General features: G+C 40.5%; 1 protein-coding gene across 4 annotated transcripts in view; it reads left to right on the top strand.

Moving 5' to 3' along the window:
* NXPE3 (neurexophilin and PC-esterase domain family member 3) overlaps positions 1-20,761 on the top strand; it is a 30,112-nt gene extending 9,351 nt beyond the window's left edge. For all 4 annotated transcript variants that reach the window (XM_061366027.1, XM_061366024.1, XM_061366025.1 and 1 more), the window contains 5 exons: positions 1,038-1,250; positions 9,766-10,526; positions 11,974-12,047; positions 15,584-15,790; positions 19,036-20,761. In XM_061366027.1, coding sequence (XP_061222011.1) covers positions 1,158-1,250; positions 9,766-10,526; positions 11,974-12,047; positions 15,584-15,790; positions 19,036-19,586 — 1,686 coding nt within the window. In that variant the 5' untranslated portion in view covers positions 1,038-1,157 and the 3' untranslated portion in view covers positions 19,587-20,761. The remainder of the gene's footprint in view (positions 1-1,037; positions 1,251-9,765; positions 10,527-11,973; positions 12,048-15,583; positions 15,791-19,035) is intronic.
* Positions 20,762-26,507: the final 5,746 nt, after the last annotated feature.

The raw sequence follows: 26,507 nt of genomic DNA, 5'->3' as shown, positions 1-26,507 counted from the left end.
ATAGATAGCTACTGGGCAACCTCAAGGAATATATTTTATGAAAGTTAAATTTCATTAAAATCATGACTACTATTATATTGTATTAAAAAAATGCAAACAAAAGAAACAAAACCCAGTACCTTCGTTTTTTCACATAAGTTTACTTTTTTGCCATTATAGTTACATAGAAGTACATGATGTAGAAGGAATGATTAAAAAACCCCAAACAAATCAACAAACTAAACCAACCAAAGGGAGGGTGTAGTTTAATGTTATAAAAATTTTTGGGTTTTAATGCATTCAACTCTGATACTCCTGTTTAACTGATAGGCGAAAAATATCTTTTGCCTATCCAAACTTGCTTCAGACCTTAATCTTTAAGAACCTCTAATCAGGTAAATGGTCCAGACCCACAAGTCTTGGTCTTGTGATGGCTGGATGGTGGTTGTGTGGCCTAACAGGTAAACAGGGTGGTTGTTGTTTCTTTAGGTGTTTTGGCTGCCAGAAAGAAATCTTGCACTCTTCTGCTTTTTTGGTGAAACTGGATTTATAATGAGGTTTTTGCCTTGATGTGCCCAAGAGAATTAAGTAACATAATCACAGAATCAACTACATTGGAAAAGACCTTTAAGTTTGTCAAGTCCAGCTGTTACCCCAGTATTGCCAGTACCGCCACTGAACCATGTCATTAGGGGCCTCTTCTACATGATTTTTGAACACTTCCAGGGATGGGGATTCCACCACTTCCCTGGGAAGATTTTCCAACTCCTGGTCACCCTTTTGGTGAAGAAATATTTCCTACTATCCAGTCTAAACCTCCCCTGATGCAGCTTGAGGCCATTACCTCTTGTCCTGTCACTTGTTACATGGGAGAAGAGACCAGCTACCTCTTTGCTCCAGATAGTGTTGTTCAGAATAATGCCACAAAAATCTGTCTTAACAGTTTTATTGTATCCATTATGCTGTGCACATTTCTGCTATTTATATGCTTTCAGTGTTAAACTTGACTTCTATTAATATTTTGGGGCTTAATATAATTTTTGTAAATGCATTTGCAGGAATGAAGCAGAAGTCACCTGAATTCTCTTGTGCACTACTGAGACGAAATGACATTCATGTTTGCTGTGAATGGAAGTCATGGCAGCACATAACATGGGAGGGAGAGGCATGAGTGGACAATGTGGCGTGACTCGTTCAAATTGCAGATCTTCTGCCTGCTTATGGCAGTACTGGCTGTTGTGGTGCTGGTCCACAATTTTTTTCAGTTAGAGGTAAGTGGAGCCTGTTTCTTCTCCAGGAGGGCTTGAGCGACATTATTCCTCTGAGTATAAGGTCAGAATTGTGACTGATGGCATTTAGATACCACTTGGGATCACAGAAAATTCAAACTGGGAGTGATATCTGGACGTATTTAATCCAACAACCCTCTCAAAGGGCTAATTTGATTAGTTAGCTTGGATTGCGCAGGTGTCGTGGTTTAACCCACAGCCAGACAGCTTGTTACCCACTCCCCCCCTTCTTGCCCTCCCCCTACTCCTGGAGGGACGGAGAGGAGAATCAAAAAGAAATGCAACTCCCACAGGTTGAGATAAGAACAGTTTAGTAACTCAGGTATAACACAAATCACTACTGCTACCACCAGTAATAGTAATGATAAAAGAAATAACAAGGGAAGAGAATACAACACCCCATCACCAGGTGACCGATAACTTGCCCCCCCACAGCCCGATCAAGCACCGACTCATACCTCCTCCAACCCTGCAGTCCACCCAGCCCTTCCGGCTAACTCCCAGTTACATCCTGGGCATGACGTGCTGTGGTATGGAATACCTCTTTGGTCAGTTTGGGTCAGGTGTCCTGTCTCTGCTTCCTCCCGGCTCCCCTCCTCCCTGGCAGAGCATGAGGCCCACAAAGTCCTTGGCCAAACCAAAACATCAGTGTTTTTCAGCTCTGTTCCCAGCTGAAAGTCAAAACACAGCCCTGCACCAGCTACCAGGAAAGAGAAAAATGACTGCCACTGCTAAACCCAGGACAGCAGGGTATTGCTGAGTTGTGTTTTAACAGTCTTCAAGGATAGTCAGGTTTCACAGCTGCCTGCCTAGGCAGCCTGTTGCAGTGCCGCACCTTTCTCATGGTGGATAATGCTTCTTTTATGTGCAGATGGAACTTGTCTCTTGTCCTTTTAGTGTGTCTTATCCCAGTTCCTCTGTAACTTCCCTTTAGGGTAGTGAAAGACTGCAGTTAGATCACCTCTTGGTCTTCTCCAGACTTTAAAACAAACCAAACAAAAAAGTCTGGTTCCCTTTCTGTTATGTACTCCAGTTCCCTAATCATCTCAGAGCTTCTTAGCCAGGCTCACCAGTTTGACTGTGGTATGGGGGTGTCCAAAAACCAGATACTGTATTCTAGGTATAGCTTCACCAAAGCCAAGTTGAGGGAAATTATAACTAGTTATGCTTTTGTTAATTCACTGCTACAATACTATGCTGTTGACACATGATCAGTTTGCTGTCCACTGGAGTCCCTAGGTCTTCTGCTGCAGAGCTGTTAGCTAGCTAGTTGATCGCCAGTTTGTACTGATGCAACTTCTCTCTGCCTTTTTCTTTTTCCCTTTGCTGTGTTTGACTTGCATGTTTACATATTTTACTTACCCCTTTAGTGCAGTGGTACTTTCAAACTGCATTAGTGAGTAACCCCAGACTAAAGTCAAGACAGATTAAATCACCAAGGCTCTGTTCTAGGGAACCTTGAAGGCTGACCCTGCCCATTGGCTGCCTGCTTGGCCAGACTATTCAGTGCAGCATTTGGTGGGTGAGCATAATAATGCTCAGCCTGACACATTGTTAAATTGTAGCTATCTTTTATGTGTGTTAGCCAATCAATAATTGCTTTATGTTTTGTTTTTTGTTTGTTTTGGTTTTTTTATGCCAAGTCTTTTTTTTTTTTTTTCTTTTTTTTTTTTTTCCTGGCTAGTGATGCCCAAATGAAATGATCCAAAAGAGGGGCTATAAAATCTCCTCTCACCCCCCAAAAAGATAAAGCTGAATTGGAAGAGGTAAAGATAAGGGCAAGGAAAATGTCTGAGCAGTTAAAAATCACAACTGATGCAGGATCAGTAAGTAAAGAATGAATGTTTGTTTCCTATTCCAGTACTAGTGAAGACATTAAATAAAAAATGCAGATGCTGAATTCAAATGAAGCAGGGGTATTTTTTTTTATGGATTACAGTATCACAGTATCACAGTAGGTTAGAGATTGGAAGGGACCTCAAAAGATCATCTAGTCCAATCCCCCTGCCAGAGCAGGAACACCTAGATAAGGTTACACAGGAATGTGTCCAGGCGGGTTTTGAATGTCTCCAAAGAAGGAGATTCCACAACCTCCCTGGGCAGCCTGTTCCAGTGTTCCTTCACCCTCACTGAGAAGAAGTTTCTTCTCAGGTTTAAGTGGAACCTCTTGTGCTCCAATTTGTACCCATTACCCCTTGTCCTTTCATTGTTTGCCACTGAGAAGAGCCTGGCTCCATCCTCGTGACACTCCCCCTTTATATATTTATATACACTAATAAGGTCACCCCTCAATCTCCTCTTCTCCAAACTATAGAGACCCAGCTCCCTCAGTCTTTCCTCATAAGGGAGATGCTCCACTCCCTTAATCATCTTAGTTGCCCTGCGCTGGACTCTCTCCAGCAGGTCCCTGTCCTTTTTAAACTGAGGGGCCCAGAACTGGACACAATATTCCAGATGAGGTCTCACCAGGGCAGAGTAGAGGGGAAGGAGGACCTCTCTCGACCTACTAACCACCCCCCTTCTAATACACCCCAGGATGCCATTGGCCTTCTTGGCCACAAGGGCACAGTGTCGGCTCATGGTCACCCTGTCGTCCACCAGGACCCCCAGGTCCCTCTCCCCTACACTGCTCTCTAACAGGTCGTTCCCCAGCCTATACTGGAACCTGGGGTTGTTCCTGCCCAGATGCAGGACTCTACACTTTCCCTTGTTATATTTCATCAAGTTATTCCCCGCCCAGCTCTCCAGCCTGTCCAGGTCCCTCTGGATGGCAGCACAGCCTTCTGGCGTGTCGGCCACCCCTCCCAGCTTAGTGTCATCAGCAAACTTGCTGATAGTACACTCAATTCCCTCATCTAAATCGTTGATGAATATATTAAATAATACTGGTCCCAGTACCGACCCTTGAGGCACTCCACTAGATACAGGCCTCCAACTAGACTCCGCCCCATAGACTACAACTCTCTGGCTTCTCTCCTTCAGCCAGTTCACAGTCCACCTCACTACCCTATCATCCAGACCACACTTCCTCAATTTAGCCGCAAGGATGCTGTGGGAGACCGTGTCAAACGCTTTGCTGAAGTCGAGGTAGACCACAATTGGATTGCATCAAAGCTGCAGAAATCCTTGCAGTAAGACTGTAGCTGCTAAATGCATGTATTAAAAACCTGCATGAATTCTCAGAAGATAAATTCTTTAGTGGATCTTAAAGATGTCACCTCTAGCTTTTAAGACATCTGTAAGCCAGAAAGTGGCAGAAACAGGAGGAAATATCACAGCATGTTTGGCTTGTATTCTTTTCTCACATATCTGCTGTGGGAAACTACTGGATATCAAAATACTGTGTTTGATGGACTTTTCTTTTGAGTTAGCATGATTGTTTTTTGTGTAACACAGAAGGCAGATTTTCTTTTGTTATCTCTTTCTGTGTTTTTTGGTGTCATTCTCCCCCATCCTCACCGCCAGGATATTACATGCAGAACATTGTTGGTATTTTGCATCTTCGACTATTTATTAAAAAAAAACAAACACCCTTACACTTCTTGGAAAAAGGGCTCTTGCAGAGCTTTGAGAGTGAAATTAAATATGCAGTATGAGTGTTCACCCGCTAGTCATGGTAAGTATCCACGTGGCTTTGATCTTTACACATCTCACATTCCAAACTTAGTTAAGAATTGTGTTACAAGTAAATCTTTTTGTATAATATGCAACTCTAACCCCTTTTGTTGTCTTGACTTTTCTGAATGGACCTGCTCTGGTATTTGTCTGTGTCTTTGGCACAGCTTTCTAGGCAATCTAGTATAGGTGTCTATGCTGATTCTTTTCAGCGTAGGGATCAAAGCCTTTTCCCGCTTAGAATGTTTTCACAGAATATCTGTAACCGAATCTGTTTAGGCTCTGGAAGGAGGGCTTATTGTTGAAAATGTATTTGTAAATGCATCAACACATGCTTCTCATCCCCAAATCATCTAATATAGCTGGCTGAGCTAAAGGTACTTACCAGGTAGCTCCCAGCTAGCCTCCTTGCTTTTTCTCTTCAGGATTTTACACTTTTTCTTGTTGTAATCTTCACTCTTGAATTCTTAAGCTACTAATGATACTCTCTCAACAGTCCTACCCATGTCAGAATTTTACTTTTCTTACCTTGTTTAAAAAGCCCCCAAAAAAAACAAAAAACCAAACCCCCAAAACCAACAAGCTGTCCACAAAACATCTGCTAGCCTGCTTACTGTTTAATCCAGTTTTTAGTATGGAGTAACTCCTCCCATGAGGTCCACAGCTGACCACTGCTTTATAGTACCAGAACTGGTACTATATACCAGAACTGGTACTATAACCAGAATTTGGATTATTGCTGGAACGTTTGTCTGTCTGGTGATGGCTTTTTAGGATTTGCTTTGACAGAGTGACTTGGCACCTACTCAGTGCTTTGAGACAGTAAAGACAGTGAACTGAACTCACGCCTTCTGTAGGTGACAAATAGGAATAAAGTACCTGGAGTGTAAAATTAGTAAGATGACTGACTTTTCAGTAATTGCTGTTTGTTCAGTTTCATTATTTGTCTGCTGAATAAACTTAGACCATCTATTGGGCAAACTGGTACTTCCCCTTCATGGATGCCTGTCACATGGGGCTCTCTTGTGGCTTTTTCTGCTCTAATATTAGTGACATGCAGGTTACAGCAATTGTTCTAAATGTACCAGACTGTTACAGCTGGTAGAAGATACTGGGCTTGAGATGGAGTTCTACCTTTTTAGCAATAGAAATATTTAATTTTTTATCAGCCACCAACATAATCACATTTAACTGAGGACAAGTGTACAATTATGGGTCTAACCAAGTACCCTGTGACTCTTATAGAATATATTTAAGAGCATAATTGCCTGGGTGGGTCTATATGGTATATCTAATTTTTGCTTAGTTGGAAGTGAGAATGCTAAAAGCTGAGTAATTGAGCTGAAACATTCATTAGTTCTCCTGAAAATACATCTATTCTCCCCCCCCCCCCCCCTTTTTTATGACATCTCTTCTGCACCAGGAACAGCTTGTGGGATTTATTTATGCTTAATTGACGTAATCCATTCTATTCTGCCTGTGTTACTTGGCAGAAATCCATTAAATCACTTTGTGGTCACATTTGGTTTCTGGTTAACTTCAGAATGCAGCAAATAAAAAAATAAAAAAAAACCCAAACAAACAAAAAATTACACCAAAGAAACAAACAGAAAACTGTCAAGCAATCACAACAAACAAATTCTTTTGAATTGCACTAAAAATCAAGAACCATAACTGGAGTATATATGGAAATAAGCAAAACAGGGCAAGTGTTATTCAACTTGGGGACTGTATTAAAAACTGATAAAAGAAGAGGGCTTTTGAGAAATCTTGAGGAAATGCTCTTCATCCACCCTACTTAAAGGAATTTTATTTTGTTGGAGTACAGCGCTCACAGTTCTGCATGGGCTTAGTATGATTTCTTAACTTAAAAGAGCCAGAGAGATTTGAAAATATCAGTGAAAGAGCAGGTAGGTAATGGAGTGGGGACAGACTAAGCTATTAATCTGTCTCTGGGCAAGCCATGTGTATCCATAGGGGTAGGAGGACTTGAGCACTTGTGTGGAGATGAGCCTGAGAAGCACTTAAAAACAGAAGGTGATTTAGAAAGCTTTTCTATTCTAGTTGAGGATCTTTGGTATATTGACTCTGAAGCTTTCCCTGCCTAAACTGGGAAAAGGAATCTCAAATCTCTATAATATTTTCTCCTGTGAATAGTGTACATGGTGTAGCTTACTGTCACATGTAAGCTGTATTATTGCATTCTGCAATAATGCATGGTCCTATTTGTGCTTGGGACAGGGGTATAAAGATGAACATGGATGTTGGAGAAAGAATGGTCCTTCAAGATGTTGAATGAGCTGTGGTTTTACCTTCATAGAGCTTTTTTGTTTTTCTCTTCCCCTTGAAGAGTGACTGAGGACATATTTGTGGTATAATCTATTCTGCTTAGTGGGTCATAACCTCAGATGCTGGAGTTGAAGTGACAGTGCTTATATCTAGAACAGTGGCTAAATCAAATGAAGAGCTTTGGCCTTGTACTTTGCTAAGAAGACTGTAGGAGAATTGTTTTAGAGACATAGAACTATGTTCTCTGCTCTGTTTTTTGAATGCATGAGTTTGTTGGCTTGGTGTTCTTTGCACCCTTTTCCACTAAAAGATATAGGTATGCCCCTGGAAAGACTTCAGAAAGGCTAGCAAGGCCATGAACAATATTGTCTGTATCTCTGAGAGAAAGACTGGGTTAAAAATCCTCAAGAAATTTATAGATGGTAAAATATAATGATAGGTCTGGTTTTAAGGCCTTCTTAGATAGCTATCTCTTTCCTGCATTTGAGAGGATTTCTTTTTTCCTTATACCCCTGACCTAAAATACCAACCACTGAAGAACCAACTGAAATACAGAAACTGTCTCTTCAGAGCTTACAACGAACACAAAAATTTATGAAACACACAGAAAAAATATAACAAACTTAAAAAATGTTTTCATGCAGCAATATTTGTGTTATGTATATTCATGAGCAAGTGGAAGGAAGACGTTATAAAGGTATCCAAAAATAGAAACTTGGCTTAATTTGAGAATGCATGTAGGCAAGATTTAATGTAGAACTGTGGCCAGGATTCATTCTTAGCTCTGCCTGAAATTAACTGAATTAATAAAGTAATGTGCAGTGATACATTCTCATTTTTGCCTTCTCTGTTGAAAAATAGAAATAATTACAAATTATCTCAGATGGCCTTCAGGGAAAGTTTATTCCATCCTGGTTGGAAATGTAAGAGAGAAGCAAAAGCTTCTGTTATGATAATAACATCTGTGAATATAGATCTGTGAATACCTGTCAATTTATATTTCACAATTAAAATGTAGCAATTTACAGTTTCAGGTTTTATAGTTAGTATGGATATTAAACAGAGAAAGTCCTGTGTATCCATCCTGCATCGTAGTGTGCTCATCCTCTTAAGCCAATCAAAACCAGCTTCTTATGTAACAGCTTCAAAAGCCTGTGAATTCCTATTGCTTGTTAGGTTTATTTTTCTTCCAAAAAATGTATTGAATCTCTGTGTTGTTCAAATGCCTTTAATGTACTGACAAAGTCAAATAAAATGTAGCAGCAGGAGGAAACTACTTAGTATGTGCATGTAAATGATATTTCAATGGACTAAGAAAGGTTTATAACAATAAAGCCTTACGGCTTTAATGTAAATGCTGGGAATTTTAGTACATTACTGGGCAGCTAGTTGTGGAGGAAGTAAACAGAAAACACTAGGATATTGGTATGTACAGAGACCTTTTTAAGCAAATAAAATAGTATGGTTTAATTTTTTTAGAAATCTCAGTCTAAACTGGCATATTTTCTGTTGCCATGAGAATGGTATGTTGTATAATTTTAATCTTTCCTTGAAAAATTATTTGCTTCTCTATGACACGCAAGAATGAATAAAGCTCTACAACATACACCTGATAATTAAGTACTCATTGACTGTAATTTTGTGCATATGTGAGGTGTAAGTTTGGATTTGTTGATTAGAAATCTCACAGATTACTCTGGAGTCTTAGACTGTGCTATACAGTCATTTGCATGAAAATACATTTTTTGGACACTGATCTCAAATCACAGCAGAAGCCTTCTCTCTTAGTCTAGCCCTGTTTTAACTATTTTAGTTTTTAAACTCTTGTGTGGATTAGGGAATGCTTTGCTTGTGTTTCATCTGACTCTATAGGAAGCTGTATATAGATTTTTAAAATCTTAAATATTTTTTTTTCCTGTTTAGTCCTAGCTTGTACCAGACTATTTTACTTGCCCACCACTTCATGAACTCATTGCCCCTGAAGCATTCTTTCTTCTGTTTCTTTCAATCTGTACATCACAGGGAATTCCACATTTCAAATACTTAGATAGGAAGCAATGTGAATGTAAGCAGATAAGTGACTACAGCTGCTACATGCAACAGACTAATCTGGAAGGCATGTGCAGGGGGTACTTTAGCTTCATCCGTGTTGTAATGTCTCAAAGAAACCCTATTTCCTTGAATTGTATTGGGCAGCTATTAGACCTCATTGTGTCAAAGACTATAATATTGCTACAGTAAGAAAATTAAACATGAGTTACAAATTTACTATTTAATTATACAACCTTTTATAATTTTTTCTAGATTGATGATATTTACAGAATATACTGGTATTCAAAATACTGCCACAGAAAAGATTTGACCTGATTTATATATTAAAGCCTCTCTGCCAGGTGACCACAGGTTGACCACCTGTTTCTTTGCCCATGGTCAAAATAATAGATTTGTGTCTCCTATTAAAGTTGCTTCATTTGGTCACATGTGAATCTCTATAAGCAAAGCCCAGTTCTTGGTATCATTTTGTGACAAAGCATCCGTTATTCGTAGTGTTTCATTTAATAGCACAGTTTCAGGTAATCTTTTTCCTCCTCAGCACCTGGATGATGACACAGTTTCAGGATCAAATTGGATAACAGAAAACAACGTTGAGCGTTCTCTATCACAAACGACTAAAACTGCCAGGAAGCCTTATTGCGGTTATAAGCAGCAGACTTTGTCCAAAAGAGAACAAGCGGAACAGGAATCATTGCTTGCTGCAATACAGTGGCCAAAGTTGCCTGATGGCAAAATTGCCTTTGTACAAAGCACTGATCCCGCACATAGTGACTTTGTGATTGTGAAACCCAGCAGGTTCTTCAAGGTGGGTGATCAGTTAGAGGTGCTTGTTCATATGAAGGATTTCCAAGGAAAACCTAAGCAATATGGTGGCGACTATCTACAGGCACGAATTCACTCTCCTCTGCTGAAAGCTGGAGCAACAGGAAAGATTGTAGATTGCCACAATGGCCTTTACAAGGTCTTCTTTACCTTGCTTTGGCCAGGGGAGGTCAAAGTTTCTGTATCACTTGTCCATCCGAGTGAAGCAATCCAAGTCCTCCTGCGTTTACGAGAAGAAAGGCCTGACAGAGTGTATTTCAAAAGCTCATTCAAGTCTGGGAGGTATTCGGAAACTACTGAGTGTAATATTTGCCTGCCTGGAGGTCTCCCCATCTGTAACTTCACAGATCTCTACACGGGTGAGCCATGGTTCTGTTACAAGCCTCAAAAACTCCCCTGTGCCAGCCGAATCAGCCACGCCAAGGGTGGATATCAAAAAGGTCTTCTGACACGAGAAGAAAGCCTCTTTTTCCAAAGGTATGTGTGTTATTGAATTAATGTATAGTCAGTCAAGTATTATTTATTTAAAGCCAAACTTCCAGTTATTGGTGAAATATTACAGATTGCCTTAGAGGAGGTGTGTGTCTGCAGGAGCAGGTTTTTGATGTGAATTGTTGAATATTTTCTTTCCCTCCATTCAGCTGTGTAAGAGTGCAGTAATCTTAAACTAAAGAATATTGGAATGTAGTTCTCTCTCTATGCTTTGAATTCAACCCTGGTGCACCTGCTATATTAAAGAGCATGCCATCTAAATCTGGTGTAGTTTGAGGGACTGTTTCCTTATTTTGTTTGCACACCTACACTTGCAATACAAATAGGTATACAAATAACAAATCTCTGCTTTGAGAAGTCTTGGGGTGGTTTTTTGGCCAAGTCTGAGCTACCTAAAAAAGGTCCAAGTTTTAGACACAAAACAACAATTGCTTTTTACCCTCAGAAAAAGCCATCTTGCATCTAATGTAATGTGTACCTTTTAAATCCTTTTAAAAACAATGTTGAAAATGTTGCGGCAATATGTTCACTTGAGGTTTAAATTGGGAAAGGCTTTAGAGCAGCCGCTCCCAATAGTTTAATTAGGAAAGTGTGTGCATGTTTGTAAATGAAAGCCAGAGATCAACGATAAATATCAGTGGAAATCATTTTTTGCTGCTCCTTGTTAAGATTGTAAGTGAGTCTTCTGACTTTCTGTGCCTCAGGCAGTTCACCTTCAACATATGGCTGATACTGACTGGTTAGGTTTCCGAATGGGAGTGGGATTATTTTTTTTTCCTGCATGTTTTGGTTTCTGTTTCATTCCCCTTTGAGATCCTTTACTGAATCTGCTTATAAAAATTCTAAATTATTTATTTCTTAAATGGAGAAAAACACTGGAAAAAGGATTCTCTTCTAAACAGCAACAAAAGACAGAATAGTTTAGTATTGAATCTCTGCAACTGTCACAGCTGTACACTAGTGTGCTGCAGAGCAGGCTGTAGGATTGCAGTGGCTAAAAGCAGTAAGTACCTCAGCAGCAGTTTTTTCTGTGATAGGCACCTATAGAGCACTGGCAGAGTTGGGAGCTGCTGCTGCAGCAGTGTACCCTTTCAGTGTCTTACCTCCTGCCAGTGGAACATGTAGCCCCAAGTTGAGAAGTTCACTCTTTGTGGTAAATCCCCCAAAGCATCATGCAGACCTCTGATAGCTTTATCTAGGTTTGTGCCAGTAAAAGTGTGTGCAAGATTTGTGTTCTAGTGCTATGAAATTTTGAATTCTGATTCAGAATAATGATAGTGGAAAATAATACAGAATGAATTCAGCTATAGCAAGTAGAGTAAATTTAAATTTAAAAGTTCTTAGTGAGTCTTGTGTACTTATTTGATTTAAAAAAATTACTATTACCTTCAAATTTTACTGTTAATTTTACAAATTTTGTTTTTCTTCCAAGTGATGTGAATATCAAAAGGCCAATACTCTCCAGTGGACCTGATTCAGTGATAGTAAAGCCCAAGGCATTTATAGGTAAAGTGAACTTCGTAAGATTCTTGTTTGTAATGCATAACTGAATTTATAAAAAGAATAATAGGCATAAGGTAATATTGATTTGCTTGTTTTCATAGCATGGAATATAAATTAACTTTTAAATTTGTATTTAGAAGATGAAGGTTTTTGGGCATTAACTGCAATGTAAGTTTAGTACTAACTGGCGGTATTCAAGGCCAGGTTGCATGTAGTCTTGGGTGGCATGGTTTAGTGTGAGATGTCCTTGCCCATGGCAAGAGGGTTGGAACTAATGATCCAACCAGTCCTTTCCAACCCTAACTATTCTATGATTCTAACAAGAAAATTCACTAAAATTACATACATAAATGGAATTTTTAGCAAAAGACAATAAAAAAGGTTGTTCTCTTCAAAAGTATCTTTTTTCTAGCACTTACTCAGAGTTATAAAATGTCATACGGTAACTACTCACCAAACTCTCAAGTTACTCTAGCAAACCCAGCTGTGTGACATTTCTTTCTTTCTTTAAGTATTTTGAGTGTCAGATTTTGGAAATTTGCATGCAAGCATTACTATCATTTGTTTAAACACATGATGTCACAACCTGCAGTTGTGGACCAGAACCTAACTGTTCTACACCCTGTCTAAAAACAGAACAAAGAGACGGTCTGTAATAAGTTAAACTTAAAGGGTTATCTCATTCACAGTATGTTACAGTATCACAGTATGTTAAGAGATTGGAAGGGACCTCAAAAGATCATCTAGTCCAATCCCCCCTGCCGGAGCAGGAACGCCTAGATAAGGTTACACAGGAACGTGTCCAGGCGGGTTTTGAATGTCTCCAAAGAAGGAGACTCCACAACCTCCCTGGGCAGCCTGTTCCAGTGTTCCATCACCCTCACTGAGAAGAAGTTTCTTCTCAAGTTTAAGTGGAACCTCTTGTGTTCCAGTTTGTACCCATTTCCCCTTGTCCTATCATTGTTTGCCACTGAGAAGAGCCTGGCTCCATCCTCGTGACACTCCCCCTTTATATATTTATATACACTAATAAGGTCACCCCTCAATCTCCTCCAAACTATAGAGACCCAGCTCCCTCAGTCTTTCCTCATAAGGGAGATGCTCCACTCCCTTAATCATCTTAGTTGCCCTAAGATATCCATATACATCTTAAAGCCTGTATGACTCATTTTGTGTGATACATGAAGAATTGCTTCTTGATTGAAAGCATTTCAGATGTGTTTTCATAAGGTTGTAGGAGACTTTAAAGGCAGAGTTCATGACATGAGCAATAATGTCTTAACAGAAAACAGCCTACAGCATTTCTTGCTTTTGGTTTTGCATTTCACTAGTAAAAGAGTGCTGGTATTAGGCCAGCAGCATTTCCCCCTGCTTTCTTTCTCCACATCCTTTAGATGAGATGTATTTTGCTGCTTTTTTTATCCTATGTATTTCCTCACAGAAACTGCTGCAAATTCGAAATATGATTGCATTGCTTTTCTTTCAGGAGTTTTCAGGATCAAAACTTGCCTGCATTTCCTGAGGAGTAATGCTGGATTAGAAAGAGTTGATTGCAGTAGCACAGTATTCCTTGGGGAAATTCTGTCTAATAAGAACAGGTCTCTGAATAAATAAACTTAATACATTGGTATAATGGTGGTGGATGTATGGATTTGTTAGGTTTGATGGCACGTAAATGCATTGTTCTGATGTTCCTGTTTTTGCACACACCTTTCTGTTTAAGGGTAAATGCAGATCAAGCTGATATTTAAAACTCTTTTTTTTTTTCTGAAATACAAGTTTTATTTCTATTCCTTGTTTGTAACTGTTCAGATTGGAGCTTTTACTCTCTTCTGTAAAATCCAGACTATCTGGATTCTGAATTTCTGAATTCTGGAACGAAACTAATGGTACTGTACACAGATTTGAAATGCTGATGTTAGGTTTAGCATGAGGCATCAAAAAGTTTTTCTAGTACCATTTATATATATATGTGTAGAGTCTAAGAATTGATTTAAGAGATAAAAAGTGCAATTGTCTTTACATCAAAATTTAAGAAGCAAATGAACTGAAGTTGTTAATTCACATGAGGAATTATTTTCTATTTTATTATGCACTTTAATTACATGATCATATGAAGGTGTTTTCTTTGTAAGATTCCTGTTTTATACATGTTAGAGGAGTCAACATTACTAGTTGAGTTTTTTCCTCTTCCTTCATTGTCCCTTTTGCCTGATTTAAAGAATCATCCAGAGATACAATGTTCTACTGCCTTGTCCTGTGGTCTTTTGTGTTATACAAACAGAATAGTAGTTTGCTTTTTATGGTGTCCCTGTAAAAACTTAGATGTTAACTAAGGAGGTTAACATCTACTAATGCAAGACGCAGAGCATATTGCACACAGTGAGACCAAACATGCTGGTTAGGAATGGGTGCTTAAAGATGCCTGTGGTCTAATTTTACTGAGTGTTTAGAGTTCGGCTACACCTGTGTTATAATGAAGCATCTACCAGAGGATGCTTGGAATTTCTCTGCATGTACTTTTACACAGTTACAACAGTCCCTGGCATGATTCTGGCCATGGCAATGTTTGGCTGACATAACTATGAGATTGCAGTTTCTCTTCCTCTAATCTCTGGCCCTTGCTTGCAAGGTATTGCCTGACATCTGCGAGTTTGGTAGGCATCCTACAGAACAGAGCTTCCCTGGGGTGGTCTCATTACTCCTCAGGGGGCCACCTGTCTTGGGCAGTAAAAAGGGAAGAGGTTAGGTAGCAGAGAGAAAGTAGGAAATAATTAGAGACTTGTAATTCATACATTCAAAGGACACATAAAACAATTCTTGGTCACAGCTTTAATTCTGGCATTTCCAAGCTTTGGAGTCCTTACAATCCGGACTTCACTCTTGCAGCCTGTGTAATCAGAGCAGGAGTGTCGGTGTGTGTATGTGTAATTCCATGGACAAGCTTATTTTGTTTGGTTGCTTGTGTTTTGAGCGGTCTCAGCCTGTCGCGCTGCGGTTGGTGGCCCGCGCTGCTGGCGGCAGGATGGCCGCTGGGGGACAGCAGAGCGCCGCTGCACGGAGGTCCCTGCTGCTGTACCCTCTGCAAGCACCCACCCTTGAGCGCTTCTGTCCAATTGTGGAAGGTGACAGGTACTCACTACTTTATCATCAGACACACCATGTAATGTGAACCGAGTGAAACTGTAATAGTTAGCCAACTCGGCCTGTAGTTGCAGGTTTTGCTGCAGAAGAGGTGAAATACTTGAGCTTAAAGAAGTGTGATGCATCCAGGCTGGATGTGGCTCTCGGCAGCATGATCTAGTTGAAGATGTCCCTGCTCATTGGAGGATGGTTAGACTAGATGAGCTTTGAAGGTTCCTTCCAACCCAAGCTATTCTATGAATCTGTGATTCTGCAAGCTTTTTAGTCTGCGTGATACATCATACTCTTTTGCTTTAAACTATGAAAGATGTTCATACACCACTGGCAATATGTCCATGAAGGTTATGGAGGCTGGTTTTTGCTATACATAATTGTAAAGAACTTTTCTCTTCCAGATTCAAGCAGAATAGACAGAGCTGAAGACTCTATGGCTTCACCTGGTGGTTATTATTATGAAGATCAGTGGAGGTCCAGAACACACTGGATCCATCCTTTTAACAAGTCAGATGATATAACCAAGTGCTTACAAGGAAAAGTAATCCACCTGTTTGGAGACTCCACAATAAGGCAGTGGTTTGAATATCTGACAGCATTTGTTCCAGGTTAATTTATATTTTATTTTCTTTGTTTGGTTTTGTCCTTAAATAATATTGCATAGTTTTATTTTTCACATCTCAAACACAAAGTTGATATTACTGGATGACAATATAAAGGAAGAAGAAAGACAAAACATTACTGGGAGTACTGGTAGATAGGCATTTAGTCAAATGTTAGAGCAGACACTGGAAACATGTAGGCCTTGGAAATGAGGCCACAAGGTGTTTGCAAAGTTGTCCATGTTTCACCAGTGAGGACTGCTGCAGTAGCTGTAAGTTAAGGTGGCCACCTAGGCAGCATGGTAGAAGTCACTTAGGGTTGCTTTGTAAGGCCTTGCAGCATCCCAGTCACATGAATGACTTTAGAATGAAGTAGAAAATGACTTCCATTACTGTTAATTGGGTTTGAGCCCTCTCTTGTGCTTCCCTTATTTTAACCTAAAACCAGAATTTCAGTAGCCAGTTAGATATTCCTTCTCACCCCTTACCCCTAAAGCAGTTAAATTGTGTTGGAATACAGACTTTGAGACTCCTTAATGTCTGTAAGTAGAGGTGCCATGCTTGACATCATACTCACCAACAGGGAAGCGCTGGTTTGAAATGTGACGCTCCAAGGGCAGCCTTGCTTGCAGCAATCATGAGATGGTAGAATTTGCGATCCTCAGAACAGTGAGAAGAGCGTGCAGCAAGCTCACTGCTCTCGACTTCAGGAGAGCAGACTTTGGCCTCTTCAATAACCTGCTTAGGTTGATCCTTGGGATCCTTAGGAACCTTATCCATGGGATATAGCCCTAGAGGGTAGGGAGGCCCAAGACTGTTGCTTGATATTCAAGGATCACCTGCTACAAGCTCAGGAGTGTTGCATCCCAACTAGAAGGAAGTGCAGCAGGAGGGCCAGGAGACCTTCTTGGATGGATAAGGAGCTGCTGAGGAAAATTAGAAGGAAAAAAGAGGCTTATAAATGGTGGAAGCAAGGACAGGCTTTCTGGGAAGAATGCAGGGACCAGGTTAGGAATGCTAAGGCCCAGTTAGAATTAAACTTGGCTAGGGATGTTAAGGATAACAGGAAGGGATTCTATAGGTATGTAGCAAATAAAAGACAGACTAGGGACAACATAGGCCCCTCCGGAAGCTATAGGGGAGAACTGGCTACCCTAGATTTGGAGAAGGCTGAGGTTCTTAATGACTTCTTTGTCTCAGCCCTCACTGGCAAATGCTCTGACCACACCACCCAAGCCTTGGAAAGCAGACACAGGGACTGAGAGAATGGATACCCTGGGCCCACTGTAGGAGAGGATCTGGTTCCAGACCATCTTAAGAACCTGAACGTGCACAAGTCCATGGGACCTGATGAAATCCATCCGCGGGTCCTGAAGGAGCTGGCAAATGAAGTTGCTAAACGACTGTCCATCATATTTGAAAAATCATGGCAGTCAGGTGTCGTTGCCGGTGGCTGGAAAAAGGGAAATATAACCCCCATTTTCAAGAAGGGGAAAATGGATGACCCAGGGAACTACAGACCAGTCAGTCTCACCACTGTGCCTGGCAAAATCTTGGAGCAGATTCTCATGGAAGGCACGCTAAGGCACATGAAAAACAACAAGGTGGTTGGTGACAGCCACCGTGGCTTCCCTAAGGGGAAATCCTGCCAGAGCAATTTGATGGCCTTCTATGATGGGGCTATGGAACTGATGGACAGGGGTAGTGTAGCTGATGTCATTTACCTGGACTTGTGCAAAATGTTCGACACTGTTGTGCATGACATTCCTGTCCCTAAACTGGAGACATCAATTTGATAGGTGAACCACTCGGTGGATAAAGATTTGGCTGAATGGCCACACACAAAGAGTTGTGGTCAATGGCTCAATGTCCATCTGGAGACCAGTAACAAGTGGTGTCCCTCAGGGATTGGTGTCGGGACTGGTCTTGTTCAACATCTTTGTCAGTGACACGGACAGTGGGATTGAGTGCGCCCTCAGCAAGTTTGCCAATGACACTAAGCTGTGTGGTTTGGTTGATGCGCTGGAGGGAAGGAATGCCATCCAGAGGGACCTTGACACGCTTGTGAGGTGGGCTGATGCCAACCTTATAAAGTTTAACCATGCCAAGTGCAAGGTCCTACACGTGGGTTGGAGCTATCCCAGGTACAGCTATGGGCTGGGCAGAGAAGAGATTCAGAGCAGCCCTGCAGAGAAGGGCTTGGGGGTGTTGGTTGATAAGGAAACGAACATGAACCAGCTTCAGTGTGCACTCACAGCCCAGAAAGCCGACCATATCCTGGGCTGCATCAAAAGGAGCGTGACCAGCAGGTCAAAGGAGGTGATCCTGCCCTTCTACTCTGCTCTCGTGAGACCTCACTTGGAGTATTGTGTGCAGTTCTGGTGTCCTCAACCTAAAAAGGACATGAAACTGTTGGAGCAAGTCCAGAGGAGGGCCACGAGGATTTGGGGCTGGAGCACCTCCCAGATGAAGACAGTCTGAGAAAGTTGTGTTTGTTCAGCCTGGAGAAGAGAAGGCTGCATGGAGACCACATAGCATCTTTCCATTATGTGTAGGGGGTTGCTATAGGGATGCTGGGGAGGGACTCTTCATTAGGGACTGTAGTGATAGCACAAGGGGTAACGGGTTAAAATTTACACAGGGGAAGTTTAGATTGGATATAAAGAAGAAGTTCTTTACTGTAAGGGTGTTGAGGCGCTGGAATGGGTTGCCCAGGGAACTTGTGAATGCTCTATCCCTGGGTGTGTTCAAGGCCAGATTGGACAGAGCCTTGTGTGACATGGTTTAGTGTGAGGTGTTCTTACCCTTGGCAGGGAGGTTGGAAATAGATGATCTTAAGGTCCTTTCTAACTCTAACTCTTCTATGATTCTATGAAGTCATCTTAAATTTAATGGAGTTCTAAAACTGCCAGGAGGATTTCCACATGGGATTCATAGGGCAACAGATGACTGAAGGAGTCTATTTGGAAAATATCTTTTATGAGAGACAGAAGGAAATATTTTGGGAAAGGCATGAACAGCCTTGTGAAGTGGAAGTGTGCTTTCTTGCAGATTTCAATACCCAGAAACTCCACTCTGAAATATGCAGCTGAAATATGCATGATACTCATCTTCTGTTTCATTTTAGAGTTCTCAGAATTAAGCTCAGATTTTCGTATCTACTGCTGATTTTGCCCTGTGGTCCTAGCATGTTTTTGACAGTGTTAATCTCTTTTGTTATCTTTCACTAATGCTTGCTCTTGGGTTTTCAGATCTAGTGGAATTTAACCTGGGGAGTCCTAAGAACGTGGGGCCTTTCATGTCTGTGGATCTGAAACACAATATCCTACTGAAGTTCCGCTGTCATGGGCCACCCATTCGCTTCTCCACAGTCTTTAGCAGTGAGCTGCGCTATATTGCCAATGAACTGAATGGCATAGTAGGTGGGAGAAACACAGTAATAGCCATAACTATATGGTCCCACTTCAGCACTTTCCCTGTGGAAGTGTATATTCGCCGGCTGAGGAACATTCGGAGATCAATTATTCAATTGCTTGATCGCAGCCCCAAGACTTCAGTCATCATCAGAACTGCCAATGCTCAGGAGCTTGGGCCGGAAGTGAGTCTCTTTAACAGTGATTGGTATTCCTTTCAGCTTGATTCTGTAATGAGAAAAATGTTCTCAGGAATTGCTGTGCACTTTGTGGATGCTTGGGAGATGTCTCTGGCTCACTACTTGCCACATAACTTGCACCCAAAAGAAATAATTGTTAAGAATCAAATAAATGCATTTTTATCTTACGTGTGCCCTTTGCAAACTTAGCACAAGTAGGTACCCTTATGTCATCTTTTGCTATAGCTGAAGTAAAGTTGCTCTTTGTCAGAGCAGTTGAAGTAGGCTGGGTGGTACAGAAGAACTCTGGTTATTGTACTTGCATGTAGTGTTAAGTGGGTGGCCTTATCTCTGGGTAGCTGTGAAGTGTGGTAAAGAGGAGTTGATAGTTCAGGCCATATCTTCCTGCAAGGCTGATTCCTGTCAACCTTACTGTTCATATCTGAATTAGAGAGCACTTTAAATTAAATCAACAGGATTCAATAAGGAATTACGTGGGTTATTAGCTTTACTAGTTGTCTGCACTGTATGCTTAGCTTAATCCATATGACACTGATTCTGTTGTCAGTCTTGCTGCTCAGAACTGTGTGTGAAGTCTGGGAAAGATTTTTGGGAGCAGTCTTTCAGTGTTCCAGAGTTTGGGGGACATCTCTCTCTAGTTGTATGCCAGAGAAGCACAGTGTCTGTTTTTGTTTCAAAGTCCTAATTAGAAATGTGAAGGGAGTGTACCAAAATCACTAATGTCAATCAGGGAAGCACATCAAAATAACTATAGTATTAAGTCATCACAAATCTGCTGAAATAGAGTACACATTAGGCAACATTGATGTTCATAGATGGCTGCTAAATAATGCAAATAGCCAGTATTTTAGCTTGATATCCTCTACTACTGAATTTTGTCTGACCTTTGGTACACTGTCTGCTTCTTGATTTGTGTGTAATGGAGAAATGTGTATATTATGACCTCAGTGAAGACACTGTCTCAGGCAGTTTCTGCAAGTTCAAGTTGCAGGCTCACTTACTTGAAGCATTTACTAATAAAAGTGTTTCCCTTCCCTGTAAGATAAAGCTCTTCACTTATGTTCCTGTGAAGCTGAGCTTCTGATAATTACTCTTCTGCATCGCTCATACGTTGTGTCTGTGTGGAGAAGCTAAGTGATGTGAATGCACTTGGTGATTTGGCAATAGGTAACAGTAACTGGCACACACTAGTGTCAAGGCCATGCTGTGATGCCCCTTCTGTTTTCTTCATGAGCTTCGCTGCTGCCAATATAAAAGGTCAAAAAAATTGCATCCAAAAGCCAAATACACAGAGAGTTGCCCTTCATACAGATGCTTGGTGAATATCGGTGGGTTTGCTGATGTGAAAGCTGGTGCCTCCTGTGCCTCTTCACAGTATCACAGTATCACAGTAGGTTAGAGATTGGAAGGGACCTCAAAAGATCATCTAGTCCAATCCCCCTGCCGGAGCAGGAACACCTAGATAAGGTTACACAGGAACGTGTCCAGGCGGGTCTTGAATGTCTCCAAAGAAGGAGATTCCACAACCTCCCTGGGCAGCCTGTTCCAGTGTTCCGTCACCCTCACTGAGAAGAAGTTTCTTCTCAGGTTTAAGTGGAACCTCTTGTGCTCCAATTTGTACCCATTACCCCTTGTCCTTTCATTGTTTGCCACTGAGAAGAGCCTGGCTCCATCCTCGTGACACTCCCCCTTTATATATTTATATACACTAATAAGGTCACCCCTCAATCTCCTCTTCTCCAAGCTATAGAGACCCAGCTCCCTCAGTCTTTCCTCATAAGGGAGATGCTCCACTCCCTTAATCATCTTAGTTGCCCTGCGCTGGACTCTCTCCAGCAGGTCCCTGTCCTTTTTAAACTGAGGGCATGGTGGTTTCTGCTGCTCAGTTGATTGAGCCTGTCTATAGCTTCAGCTAGTAGCACTTTGAAAATTCAGCCCCAAAGTTAAGCAGCAGTGTTCCATGATGTCTTATTTCTGGACCTACTCAGGCCAAAGTTTGTCTTTACCATCTGCTTTGCTGAGAAATGTGTCAGAACAGTAGAGGAGTGCTTCTGAAGAAGCTCATCATTCTTAAGGAGAATGTGAAAGCTGAGTCTTTGTATGCAAACTAAGAAGAATAATGAGGCCAACTGGTAGGTGGCCCAGAGTGGCATAATTGAAATGTCTTCATATTAGAAACATTTTACACTTTCCCAAGTTTGCTGCTATGTTAGGAAGGTTGCGCTCTTATTGCTGGAGTCCCAAGAGAGCTGCTCCTACTAACTACAGGAACAGTGGTTTTATTCTGTTTATTTTAAAGGACAGTTGAGAACTGCTTTGAAAACAAATGTAAATGCTTTTAGGATGTAGGAGACTGTCAATAATATCCATCTAGAAACTTACAAAATTTAAAATGTTTAAAAATTACTGGAGGAGTCACATACACTGAAACAGCATTTTGCTTAGCTTTTCACATCAGAATTAAGGAAGTCCAATTTGCCAGTTCCTACAGACAGTTGATTCACATAGATTTGTCCATACATTAGCTTTAGTTAACTATTTCTTTCTTTAATATGCTAATGGAAATTTATTCTCTGCTAAACAGGGACCACAGTAATTCAGGTCTGGGAAGGTAAACCACCACAATGCAAAATGACTTTCCATCTTTTCCAGATGTGTTTTTTAAAATAGGTAGAATATAAGAGTTTCATCCTGAATAACAAATCTATCCAAATAATGTTAATGAAAGTAAGACATCAAACTTTTACTTTTAAAGAAACTACTTAATTTGTGGACTAACCATCTGGTTTTCCTCATAAAGCCATTATCATGTGTGAAAGTGTTGTGGCAGAGTGTTTCATCTCCAAATGTTGTAATGCTCACCATTGCTCTGTAACAGCAGCTTTATATCACAATATCACAGTATGTTAGAGATTGGAAGGGACCTCAAAAGATCATCTAGTCCAATCCCCCTGCCGGAGCAGGAACACCTAGATAAGGTTACACAGGAACGTGTCCAAGGTGGGTTTTGAATGTCTCCAAACAAGGAGATTCCACAACCTCCCTGGGCAGCCTGTTCCAGTGTTCCGTCACCCTCACTGAGAAGAAGTTTCTTCTCAGGTTTAAGTGGAACCTCTTGTGCTCCAATTTGTACCCATTACCCCTTGTCCTTTTGTTGTTTGCCACTGAGAAGAGCCTGGCTCCATCCTCGTGACACTCCCCCTTTATATATTTATATACACTAATAAGGTCACCCCTCAATCTCCTCTTCTCTAAACTATAGAGACCCAATTGCTGATAGCTTCCAAGAACAGGGAAGAATATATGTTTTTGACTGTTTTAATAATTGAGGGAAGGAGAACAGGGTTGCTATTAGCAAAGATGTGTAATTGCCTTCTGGTAGAACCTCTCCCTTTTAGATTAATTAGATTAATTTTTTATTAACAGATGAACTAACTTTTAGGAAATGCACTTGAGAGAAATTGCTAGTTGATTTGGAATGAGGACCAGTAATTCATTTCTTTGGGCTTTGGAATAGACAGGGAGGAGAAAGGGAGAAACTGAGACTTCACTCTGTTTTAAGATGAAGGCTGGGGACACTATGCTTTTATATGTCATTCAGTTGAACTATAAAGGATTTTTCATTTCTATTCTCATCTTATTACCAGTTGTATATGTACTGTATATATGGAAACACAGAAGCAATAAAATATTTTTAAATTGGTTTCTTTAAACCTCTAAGCTTCTAAATTGATTTTAATACAAATTTAAGAGGTTGTTGTTTTTTTCAGGTTACTTAATATGAAACAGGACTGGAAAATAATTTCTCAATCGTCAGTTAAATAACTTTCGGATGTAAAAATTTATTGAATGAATTTTTGAAAGCCCCATCTTCCTTTTCTTTCCATTTTCTTCATTTGAAGGGAAGAAATTGTATTATATTTTAATATCTTCATACTTGTCCTGAGCCTTTTGATTATTAACCTTTCAATACAGAGATTTTTATTCCTTTTAGATTTCTTTATTCAAATAAATAAATCCCAATGAAGACGTATCTTTATAGTGTTTATCAGAAGATTTCAGAGCAATCCATTTATAAGATACAAAACCTCCATTTTATGGATTGGACTGATTCATAGTGATTTTCTGCACCTGTTATTTTGAGAATCTTGTTTCTCATACCTATAATATTAAGCTGATTTTTTGTTCTAGAGATTTAGTAAAAGCATTAGTTGAATTGTTGGTGAAAAGAGAATATAAAAAGTAAAAGCTTCCCTTTTTTAAGGTTTTCAGTTGCTGGTAATTCCATCTGCTATGCAGCACTACTGCCTTACAAGATTCAATTTATCTTTTTTAATTGTTTTACTTGTTAGAGGTAAGCTTTTAATAATGGGAACTTTGCTTACTAGAAGGGTTTGTAGGACTTTTTATGTACTACAGGCAATAATTCCATGTATACATGACAAAACCCAAAGATTTGAAGTTAATTCCTGGGAAGGGTGAGAGTACTGTGGTTCTGCTTTGGCTTTGTTGCAAAAGTGTGGGTTAAAATGTTGTTTCACTCATGACAGTTTAAATAATACCAAAAACTTAAATCATCACAAATGTGTATTTATTGCTTAAAGCACTTAGTTGTTAAGTCCAGATCACTTCATGCTTGGTCTATACTCATATGTTTAGAACGTCTGCAAGGCTCTTGTTATCTCTTGGTAGCAGGGAACTCTGTGTGTTAGAGAACTTGTTTTCAAAAGGATTTTTTTTTCCGTGTATATTATTGAAATACAATTCAAAGAAGGCTCTAACGTCTTTTTATTTTCTAATTAAATAATTTAAAAAGCCAAAAAGCTCAAAAATAAGAAGTTCCTAATAAAGAGGGTGTCCTGGGTTCAGCAGTAGCAGTCATTTTTCTCCTTCTTGTTAGCTGGTGCAGTGCTGTGTTTTGACTTTTGGCCTGGGAACAGAGCTGATAACAATGATGTTTTAGTTTGGCCAAGGACTTTCTGAGCCTCATGCTCTGCCAGGGAGGAGGGAAGCCGGGAGGAAGCAGAGACAGGACACCTGACCCAAACTGACCAAAGAGGTATTCCATACCACAGCACATCATGCCCAGCATGTAAGGGAGAGTTACCCGGAAGGGCTAGGGGACTGCAGGGTTGGAGGAGGTATGGGTTGGTGCTTGGTCGGGCTTGGGGGGGGCAAGTTATTGGTTGGCTGGTGCTGAGATGTTGTATTCTCTTCCCTTAGTATTTCCTTTATCATTGTTATTATTGGTGGTAGCAGTAGTGATTTGTGTTATACCTTAGTTACTAAACTGTTCTTATCTCAACCCCTGGGAGTTGCATTCTTTTCGATTCTCTTCTCTGTCCCTCCAGGAGTAGGGGGAGGGCAAGAAGGAGGGGAGTGAGTGAAAAAAGCTGGCTGGCTGGATTTAAACCACGACAGAGGGCAAGCTTACTTGAACTCTTTCATCTGATTTAGCCTCTGTTTATCCTATTTGCTGTAACCTCCAAGGCATTCTATTTTTATAGTTGCATAGTAGTTCCTTTAGTTTTGCTTATTATATTTTTGCCCTGTGTGTAGGGTAGAAGTTTCACAGTATAGTTTATAGATTAACATCACTTAGAAAAATGAAATTTTTTTTCTGATGATGTGTATTTGGAGGAGAGTGGTCTGTGCAAGCTGCACATGCCTGACATGAGACTCGGTGCTGAAGCACACTTGATATTTCCTCCTGTTGGTGTGTCAGGCCTGAGGCATGATAAAAGCTTGCATATAACCTGGGCTTCCTTTGTTGAGTGTTTTTGCAATGCAACCAGCCAACAGGAAATACTTAATCCACTTCAGTTAAAAAAGCATCGTGAGGGACAGAGCTGAGATCCACTGTTGCTGCTGCTTCTTTAGGTTATGAACAGTTTTTACTTTAAGTAATGGAATTAAAATTGAGAACTGTCTTGTAAGCCACTTGGTGTGTTCAAGGCCCGTAGGACACCCCACGTATCTTCCTGTATCTGGATCTTTGAGTCCTTCCTGAAATGTTAATTCACTGTGGTGCTTGTCACCCCGATATGAACTCTCAAGCAATGTAACCTGGCTCATATCTGGGCAGTGACTCTCTAAAATCCTGTCCAAATTACTGTTTCCTCCTTCACTGTTGATGTTACTAGCCTCTTGTGGAAGTACTCAACAGCCTTTTATGGTGAAATAAGCAGGTCTGCTTTGTGAGTCTGTCTTTGTGAATTGCATAGGAGCTTCTCTGCCAGGAATGGGAGAGAGTGATTTTGTGGGGGGATGCTGAAGAATTAAGAGTATGTAAGTTGTTTTGTATGAGCCACAGATGCAAAGTGAGCACATCACTAAACCAAACTGAAAGTATAATGGGCACATCCTGACTGTGTCAGCCAGTGTGTGCTTAATAGATTAGTGAATCCTTAATGGATGTGGCCAGAAGAGGGCTTTGAGGCACTGAAAAAGGATGACTCTCACATGAAAAACGTAAGCCACAATGTAACAGCCTTAGTGGTGGTTTATTTTCTAACTCTTGGGTAGTTGTATTTTAAAAACAAATGACATGAACACTACTGAATGAAGCTCTTTTACATGCAAGTCTTTTTAGAGTGAAATTTAGTTGGTGACATAGACATTGATAACTTGGTAATTCTCAGATTGGTTTAAGATTGTCCTCATGATTTCTTTTTTTCTTAAATATTCGCTTATATCCGATTTCTAACCCACTCCCCCCAAGTCACAGAAGGATCCAGAGGAGTAACATTTACTGGGATAGAACAGTCCCTCTCAAGTCAGTTCTTCCTGCAGTGTAGAAAACTTAGCAAACTGTGTGATCTGACAGCAAGACCGTGCTATGGCAGTCAGTGTTCTCTGGTTCAGCCATCCATTAAACATTTTGTGCTGGATTCCACTTGTTTTTCTCTCCCTTCCTTGGCCAGCTTTGAAAATAGACAAGTGTTTTTCTTACAGTGCCCTCACTCTTGGGCCCTCTATAAGAGCCTGTTTTTTTGTTTTTTTTTTTTTTTTTTTTTTTTATATGGGGCTCTCGCTTTTCACTCTCAATCTCTGCTGCAGGTTGTTTGCAGCAGTCAGGACTGGTTATATGACAAGCACTATTGTTCTGCC

Source organism: Neopsephotus bourkii, unplaced genomic scaffold, assembly GCF_033783945.1.
Source record: "Neopsephotus bourkii isolate Nb327-2 ecotype Australia unplaced genomic scaffold, CSIRO-AGI_Nbou_v1 NB_1293, whole genome shotgun sequence".
Taxonomy (NCBI): Eukaryota; Metazoa; Chordata; class Aves; order Psittaciformes; family Psittacidae; genus Neopsephotus; species Neopsephotus bourkii.
The sequence above is the reverse complement of the archived record's forward strand: the minus strand, read 5'-3'. Positions and strand labels throughout refer to the sequence as shown.